A 9,357-nucleotide genomic window follows, 5' to 3' on the forward strand; every position below is an offset into this window, starting at 1 on the left:
CAAACACGCTGTATCCTATTTGTTCCACAACTATTTTTAGTTCTGTAGACATTCTGAAGCCCTCTCAGTTCAATTTTCCAAGAGCACCACATTTATATATAGTAAGTAAACACTCAAATTGACAAATGGTCAAATGGAGGATGGCACCTTCATATGCCAGAAGTATGTGAATAGGTGTTTGCTAAGATTAATGAAAAAGAAAAAACAAAAAACAGATCCACAGTAGATTCCAAGAAAGTGATTTATTTCCACTCGCCCTTACAAGTTAGAGACAGTATGCTCTTAATTAAAAAACAGTATCATGTACTATTTAGAAAATGATTACACCTTTCCTGTCAAAGAAAATACACCCAATGATGACCTCCTGTCTACCTTTAAGGATAGGTGGCTTGGTTTCTTTCTTTCTTTAATAGTAATCCTCAGAATATATTGGCAGAAAATGCATATAGGTGAGGATAAAGTTACCAGCAAATGGATAAATGTTCCTGTATAAGGAGACATAAGTTAGCACAGAGGAACTCGTCCACCAACTAGTGCTCCATGGGTTCCTCTGCCTTTTCTGCAGGTTCATCAGCAGGTGGAGCAGGCTTTAAGAGAGAAAAGAATTTATGTTATAAAAGGGCAGAAAACAACATTTGACAAGTCAGCTTTATCCTGGATTGAGCATCACAAGTGCACCACTGCAGGTCATGTCTGCAAATGGTTTACAAAGTGGAGTTACCCCAAATTAAGCAGAGAGTAGGACAGAGGTGGTAACAAGGAGACTAAGGATGCATCTTGGGACAGACAGGAGAAACATACGTAGCCTCTTCTGTTGCCAAAAACATGAGAACCAGCACTTGACCAGAGACAAGGAAAGAAAATGCCCTTGGAAAGGCCCATCATCAGTTCAGCATAAATTCACTGAATAAGCATCACAGTTTGCTGCCAAGAATACATGGTTTTCATGTAGTAACTTCAGATTTAAAAATCACATTCTTAAAACTCTGCTAGAATAGAACAGTGTTAAATGTTGTAAACATAAATGTGACAGGTCATATATCACAAAATGTTGTCTTTCAACAAAAGCTATTTATTTACATCTAAAACACATACCTTTCTCTGTGGCCTTTCCTCAAGGCCTTCTAGGAATGGTGCTACATCATCATCATCATAGATGGTAAACTCCATGTCTTTGCCAACAATTCCAATGGAAACATTCTGTTAAGAAAAATTTTGACAGAAGTGAGCAGCATTTTTCTGCTAATAATTTTGCCAGCGAAACAGATTAAAGTTTCCTCCTGTGATAAATAGACTCATTGTGCTACTGTTTGTGTCTATTTAACAAGAAGAGGAAATTTTGAGACTCTCTCTTTGGTAGATTGTATTAGAAAAGGAAAGGGAGGCCTATTTACTCCCTACAAAAAGTATAATCTTTTAAAATCTTTTAAGTACATCCAAGGATTTCATTTTCCTTCATTTTTTTGTTCTCTTTTTAATAGCACATCATTTTTCAAAACCACTTATTTTAATCTTGGTTTGCATTTTCATTGTTTTAAGAGTTCTAAAAATCAGAGTGGTCTAAGAATAAAAAAAAACAACCACAAAATATGGGAAAGGTTAGACCAGCCACAAGCAGAACACCAACTAATGGATACTTAATGGATATCCTTAGAATCTTCTTGTGCAAAAGTTCCCCAGTTCATTGTCACAACTTCCTGCAACTTTTTTATGCCAGGGACACTGAACTGTGGGTGCATTACTTTGCCTTGCCTCCCACATGAATTACTGACTGTGCTTACAATGTGAAGTTGTGATTCTACTTACATGTAATGCATCTTAAACACTGATGAAAGTTTAAACTAGAACAAAGCAATCATGGAAGCAGTGTCTTATTTTGATAAAGTTCTTGTTAAGAAACTAAAATCTGAGATAATTAAGGAAACTGCTGATAAATGTGACATATGCAACAAAGATGATACTATCCACCAGTGTTTAGCTTCCAAATTTCAGTACTAGCCATAACTTAAACAACTTTTGTCATGGTAGTTTCTAACAAAAATGGCAGTAAAGGATCCTGTTAAGAAAATGTGGTATTTACCTTGGTGGTCAGATCCTGTTCAGCAGGAAGAGTCTCTCTCAGGGCACGTAGTCCATGCTTAACTAGTTCATTTAGATTACCTTAAATGAAATCAGAAAGACACTTACTAAATCTATGGCACTACCTCTAGACTATCATCTCCCCTTCTCCCCACTCATAGCTGACTAGAAGAACACCTTGCCTAGTCTGATTTCCTGAACTCTCCTTAGGTACTTTTGGTATTAATGACAGAGTTGGTCACAAAAGTATGCCTTGGGAAACCAGCCCTTCCCTATATTTGCAGTCGAATGCATCTGGTTTTTGCACCTGCCCTTACTTCAGTGCAGGGATAATCACACCGTTTTTTGCTCAGAAAGCCATTCAGTAGCTTCCACATCAGTTTCATATAAATTCACCACTTAAAACACACCCCTAAATACTTGCCCTGACATATTATTCCTACTATGTTATCCCTGGGTTAAACAGGGCAGAGGCTTTTTTTTTCTCTCTGCTTTTCCAAGCACAATTTCTGCTTTCATAAGATGTAATAAGCATTCAGATGTTTAAAGAAGTAAAACTTGTAATCTTTTATCTTCATGCAGATTTACACTTATACCAAACCTGGCTCCCCAGATTTGTCTTCCTACCTTACTAAATGGAAAAGAATGGAGGAGTAGCAAAAAAAGCCCTGCATAATTGATGAATACAAGATAGAGAGGGTTTCATTACTCACAATCAGTAAATTCAGTCATGTGTCTCTCCAAGTAAGTTCGTGCTGACTGTGATCGAGCACCAATGGACATTGCTTTGCAGTCAAAATAGTTTGCAGAGGGACAAGTCTGGAAGATGTGAGGACCCATATCCTAGAAAGAGGGGAAAAAATGCACAGAACATAAAACAAATTCATACCAAGTCTGCTGCTGGAACACATGATATTTTCTAACACACAGTTCTGCTTTGTGGTACATTGCACAGCTCATACGAACACATGTATAGATTTTACACTGTTTATCATCCTATTGTTATACAATTCTTTGAAAGCTATTGTAAGAGTAAATATAGGAATCTTTATTTACACTTTGTTCATTGAAAGGCAGTTTTTATGTGGGTGGGATGTTTCTTTCTCTGTTCCACAAACTATTCTGTGCTTATGTACACTGCCTACTTCAAGGCTTGCAGTAGGTATTTTACACACGTTCTGTCTTATCTGCACAAAAGCAAAAACCTGCTGTAGACTTAACCATGCTGTGCAAGATTTCAGGCAAGATGAAGTTTTAACTTCAACATTCCTTGTGTCAAAAATCTTCAGAACAGAGATATTGTGTGTGCTGCATTAAGCAAACTGCTGTTGCTGAACAAGTAGGAGAGAGGCCAGCAATGATTTCACATTATTTATTTTTATTACAACTATTTAAAATAGTAGTTTGTAAAGCTCCATACTCACTAGTAATTACTGTCATGACAGGATCAACATTTTGATCCCTTAACAAATCTTATTTTTGCAGTATTTCATTTTTGCAACTGAAAATAATTATTTTTTTGCAAACATACACATCATAATTGTAGTTAGGAGTAGCTATAAACATTTTAAGTTATATTTGAAGGGAACATATAAGAAATTATTTCTTTTTCCAGAGACTTTTGATGAGTCCACCCCTCCTACTTCTATCTGCCCCTCTTAACATCTAACATTTTATTTTAGACCAATAGTAACTAGAACAGCTTACTTACATCATAACCTGCAATGAGCAGCCCCACACCATATGGTCTTCTGCCATAACGCTGTGTTGGTATCTGGGTTTCTTAAGCAAACTAAGGAAACAATCTCAAAACAACCTGTTAATTACCCAAAATATTTTCCTAAGACAAAACAGTATTTGAAAATGTTTTTGCAGCAGTGAAGACTATGTTCAAGGAAATAGATCTTGGGACTTACTTGGAACACCAACTTCTTTTTCACCAGAAGAAAATTTAGCGTTTAGCCTCCCCCAAATAACTGAGTGGTGCATTGAATCAAGTCATATAGACATATAGAGTTCACCTAAAGCTGCACAGCCTCATTTCATTTCTTTTCTAGGCACCAAATAACAGAACATGAGGCCTCTGCTGCGTCACATGCAGAAAACAGAAGTTGCCACAAAAAAACCACATTCTGTCCGAGCAGCTGCAATCCAGTAAACAATCATATCTTGAACTGTGCAGTCATCTTTCCTCCCCCACCTCCAGAGGCATGGGGCTGTGCAACAGAAAACCAGTGCTGTGTTAAACGTTGCATAGCACTTGGTTGCTTCTCTACCAGCTCAGTGCCTGTTATAGGATATTCTCTGAAAGAATATCCAAGCAAAAGGGATAAAGAAACATTAGCTTTGAATTAACTTTTTGAGTTTAATATGACTTTTAAGCTGTAATACATGAAAATCATTTTATGAATAAGTAAAAAGCTGTATAAGTGTTACAAGTGTTAAAAAAAATAAAAAAAAAATTAAAAAAAAGATACTGCTTCCAATTAGTGACACTAGGCGAGAAACTGGAAGAGGTCTATCAAACACAAATCTAGAATCCAGACACTCCTGACGCATGAAATTGCTGGGAGAAAAAAAGAAAAGAAAGAAGACAAAAAGTCAAACCAATGCACAGATGAAAGATACAATGAGTTTTTGCCTAAAACCTTGTCTGTTAAGGTAAGCACATTTTCTTTCAGTTCCACTCACTGAGAAAATGGGTCAAAGGCATTACAAATAATTTCACTTCATCATGACCTATAACTGTCATTTAGAAAGTTGACCACACGTTTGAAAGAGTATTACAGTATTTCAGCCATACAAATGCAAAGAAGGTAGAAGTTCATGCCAGCAACAGACATAATCTGGAAAAAAAGCCACAGTTAAATGGTAACATAGCTTTGTAACACTATGATAATTACAATTTATTCCAGAAATTCTTCCTGTGCCTTCTTTGTCCTTTCCTATCAAGCTGAGGAACACTCCTCCTACCATGTACCTTTACTTCATCTCATGAAACTATGCGGCCAGCAGGTAATAAGCAAGCCCCTCTGAGGCCAACACATACAGCAGTGTATATTTTTAATAACTTTAAAAAATGATGAGGGAAATAAGTGATGCACTTTTCTCAGACTGCTCGGAAACCCCATCACACCAAGGAAACCAGACAGGACTGTCTTACTGGTAATAAAACCAAAGAGCAAAATTTTGGGCCAAACAAATGAGATTTCTGCCAACTAGTTAAAAATCTGCCAGAATTTCATGCTGAGGTCTTTGGCATAGTACAACACAGCAGTAACTCAAGAGTAATCCTTAGCTGACCATAACATTTCATTCGCAATCGTCTACAAATGAACTTTTCACTCATTGTTGCGGAACTGTGCGTGTCAACAACTAAGATACTCACCACAAGAGTCTTGCATCAGCAGTAAGTCCAGCAATTGAGATACCAATATGGTTGTCAACGTACAGGATTTTTTTCTGATGAGCTGCCAGCTCAGACTGTGCTCTCTATGCATAAAAGGAGAAAGCTGTGTGGCAGACTAAACAGTTTGCCAAGCACTGTGGAAAAATCTGCTAACATTTATAACAAGAACTGAATACGATCATGAAACAATAAAAAAAATCATAAGCTCGCAAGAGAATACAAGAAAAACCTAATTCCACTTCAGTAGGAAACTATTAGAATAAAAGAAAGAACAGACACTCACTCAGGCTTTGGGAAAAGAAAAAAATAGTTTTACTACTTAATAGCTAATGGAAAGAAAAAAAAAAAGAGAAACGCATCTTTTAAAGGGAAAAAAAAAAATCTTTCCCTCATTTCCTTCACCAGTTTGAGAGAATCTGCTCTGCGTAAGTACTGAAAATATTTCTATTTCCACACTGATACTCAAACAGAAGGAAACTGGGATTGCATTTACATTAAGCACAGAAGTTCAGACTGCACAAAACTGATTTGCCAAACCAAAACTTTTCTACTCAAGTTATTGCCCTGAGAACACAGCTTTGAAGTTACCTTGAGAGCAACCAGAACGGCATGTGTTTTCGACTTCAGCCCCACAGTAGCTGAGCCTTGTTTCACAGCTTCCATGGCATATTCTATTTGATGAATTCGGCCCTGCCAAATAAAATTTAAAGTAATGAATCTAAAATTAATCCTCTGTATCAATCTCCCATGTTTTTTTTTTTATTTTCCAACCTTTGATTCCCGTACCCCAGCAGGTACACTTACTGCAGAACAGTTGAAACCTACAAACAACAGACTTACTCAAGTATCTTCTGCAAAAGCGTCACCATTAACCCATAAAAATCTGGCCATCTCTGAGCCACTCACTACTGCATTCAAAGAAACAGGAAAGCTAAAGGAAAGGGTGAATAACCTTGACACTGTAAGAATCACAAGACTTTCGTCACTGTCTTCAAAGGAATCAGTATTTGACCCAATGTGTTTCAAATACAGAACTTCCAGCTGAAGTTGGACACTTAACTTTTAATCGAGTTTCCTGAAGAAATGAGTCTTATGCAATTGTTGTGTCTCACCATCCATTCCCTAATAACTTCTGAACAAGTTATTAGTCAACTGCAGTAAAGTCTGAAAGAGGAGTAGAGGTCTCCAAGACAATTAAGTCCCCACAAGTTCTGCAAAGGCGGTCAGGAGCTTTGCAGGAAAATAAGACAACTTTACTGAAGGTAAAGTAGCTCGTTTTAGGCACTCTAGCTGGTCATTCTGGGTCATTCTCAAGTTTACTGCTACTGTGCAAGTACTGGAATAACTAACTACAGCACACAGCTGCACCCCACCAGCTGTGATAATAACAGCTGTTACAGTGAAATGTACTGGGGATAATCTATTAGGTTCCTGATTTTGGGGTATTTTTGGTAAAACATTTCTTAATCTACAGTAATACGAAGTTCACTAGATGCTCAAAATACCCCAATGTTCCATTTCATCCACTAAGTTTTAAATGGAATTTCAGTAACATAGGGTATTTCATGCAGAAGAGCAGTATGGAAGCACTGTGACGTCCAACACATATTTATCAACCTTCATGAATTGCTGTAAAAGGGTGAAGGCTTAATGTTATAAGCTTCATACATAGAATTAATTCAACAGGGATGTTTCTGACCAGTTCAGCACAGAAAATTAAGATCTGTGAATACAACAAAAATCAGTATTTCAGATCCCACATTTCAGATTACCCTATGGGTACAGTCATTCACATAGGGGCTTACAAGGCAGTAAAAACGTGCATGAAAAGAGAAACACGCTGTTATGTCTCACCTGAAGGAGACAACCTATTCTTACTTAAGCACCAATACAAACTTTTAATAATTCGATTTTGTTCTGAACAACGTGAATACAGTAAATCTCTTAATTAAAAAAATAATATATTAAGACAGTTCTTCCCCGTTGTAAATTAAATAGTTCCCTTCAAATATTAGCTAGTAAATAAGAGAGAATAACCTAGCAGTAGTCTAACTGCTTAGTCTCATGCTGTTTCATACCTTACTTCCCAACTTGTTATTGCAGGTTCGTGAATTGATCATTGAACGGTTTGGGTTGGAAGGGATCTTTAAGGATCACGTAGTCCAACAGCCAACTATGACAGCACCCATCTGTACCTCACAGGTACATCCAGAAAACAACTGTCTTAAGTACTCTGAGGTCCTGGGGCCCATCTGAGCAGCATTCAGGTTCATACACCAGAAGCTCAGAGATATGCTAATGACTTTCTAGAAAGCTACAGCCCACAAAACAAGAAGGGAGAATCCTGCAGGAAGCCTGAAGCACCTGAAGACAATCTAGGCTATTGTGACAGCACCGATGCAAGAGGGAAGGAAAAACAAAAAAGCAAGTAAGAAGCCAGTTAGCAACCTTAACAATAATTTACCTGTGGGCTCCAAACTGTGACATCATTGTCATACTGGTTGCGAAACTGGAATGAACAAGACACAATCCGTCAGTATAAGTTATAAGCAGGGGGAAACAGGGCTCTCCAGGCGAGTCGCGGTTATTTCATGTCCAGGCTCTTTCACGCTGCCTCAGCCCCGGCGTAAGGAGAGAAACCAGAAGCGCGTTGCCGGTGCCCGGGGAGGGCCGCTACCTGCCCCGCCGGGCCGCTGCCGGGGCCAGCGATGCCCACAGCCGCTGCCGGGCCCAGCGATGCCCTCGGCCCGGGCCGGGGCCGCCGAGCAGCCACCAGCCCCGCTCTGCAGCGTCACGCCGGGCCAGGCCCAAGCGGTCGCGCCCCACCGCCGCCCACGCGTCCCTCTCCCTCCCCGGGCCCCGCTGAGGGAAAAGCGATCGCACCTTTCCCCGGACAGCCCCGGGGAAAACCCCAGCCGCCTTCCCCTCGGCGGGGCCCGCCGGCGAGGCCCAGGCCCAGGCCCAGCCCGGCCCCGCGTGGCCCGGGAACTGCTTACTCACTGCCCCGCTCCCGCCTTCTCGCCCTCCCCCTCGCCCTCCCCGCTCTCTCTGCAGCCCGGCCAGGCTGCGCGGGGCCGCCCCGCCCGGGACCGGCGCGTCCCGCCGCCGCTCACCATCCTCCTTCCCCCGACAGCGGCGCGGGCTCCGCGGCAGCGAGGCGGGACCGCTCCGGCAGCGACCGCTCTGGGCTGGAGGCGGCCAGGCAGCGCCAGCCGCGCCCCGAGCCATCGAGCGGCAGCGCGGCCCTCGCCCCGCCCCGGCAGCGGGGCCCGCCCGCCCGCGCATGCGCAGCGCTGCCCTCAGCGCGGCGGGGCGCCCGGGGGCCGCGGCCGGAGGCAGCGCCGGGAGCGGGCCCCGCTCTGCCCGGGCTCGCCTGCAAGCCCCGGTCCCGAGTGCCTGCCCTCGGCTGGGCCGGGCCGGGCCGGGCCGGGCCGTGCGTTCTTACCCGCGGGGCGCTTCCCTTCGCCCCGCGCGGCGCAGAAATGTCGCTGCTCGGGGAAAGCCTGGATTGCGGAATTCCGGAATTCGTTTGTTCTTCTTGCTAAAACTGAAAACGTCAGGCGTTTCATTGGTTTTGGAAAAGCTGGGGCGTTATTCAAACCGCCGAAGATCAGGGCACTGGCGTGAAGCAGGGTCCGCGTGCCGTGCGCGGCCTCCCCTTCGTGCTGGGAGGAGCCTCCCGCCTTGTTCTCGTTCACGGGACACGGGCCGCGTGGGAACCGCGCGGTTGTTACGGCCACGGTGACAGATAGGGTTTAGGTTACATGAAAAACCCTTTCCTACGGGTAGGAGTGCTGAGGAGTGAGCTCAGTTACTCATTAACAATGGATTTAAAAAAAAAAAACAAAGCCGAACGACCGCTGACAGCT

General features: G+C 42.2%; 1 protein-coding gene across 1 annotated transcript; it reads right to left on the reverse strand.

The window, feature by feature from the left end:
- Positions 1-223: 223 nt before the first annotated feature.
- On the reverse strand, positions 224-8,732 carry PSMA1 (proteasome 20S subunit alpha 1). The gene is made up of 10 exons (XM_051621416.1): positions 8,602-8,732; positions 7,953-7,997; positions 6,077-6,178; positions 5,468-5,571; positions 4,557-4,645; positions 3,791-3,861; positions 2,793-2,922; positions 2,081-2,160; positions 1,096-1,200; positions 224-587 (listed from the first exon to the last, which is right to left on the reverse strand). The coding sequence occupies exons 1-10, from the start codon at positions 8,602-8,604 to the stop codon at positions 531-533; spliced, it is 786 nt and encodes a 261-aa protein (XP_051477376.1). The 5' UTR covers positions 8,605-8,732; the 3' UTR covers positions 224-530.
- Between the last annotated feature and the right edge of the window lie 625 nt (positions 8,733-9,357).

This window comes from Apus apus, chromosome 5, assembly GCF_020740795.1.
Source record: "Apus apus isolate bApuApu2 chromosome 5, bApuApu2.pri.cur, whole genome shotgun sequence".
Lineage (NCBI taxonomy): Eukaryota > Metazoa > Chordata > Aves > Apodiformes > Apodidae > Apus > Apus apus.

Excerpts from the sequence above, each read along its gene's own strand:
- PSMA1 (XM_051621416.1), bottom strand. Across the intron at positions 3,862-4,556 it reads AGTGTCACTAATTGGAAGCA|AAACCCAGATACCAACACAG; the intron begins GTATCTTTTTTT and ends AGTTTGCTTAAG. Across the intron at positions 1,201-2,080 it reads AACAGGATCTGACCACCAAG|AATGTTTCCATTGGAATTGT; the intron begins GTAAATACCACA and ends TTTTCTTAACAG.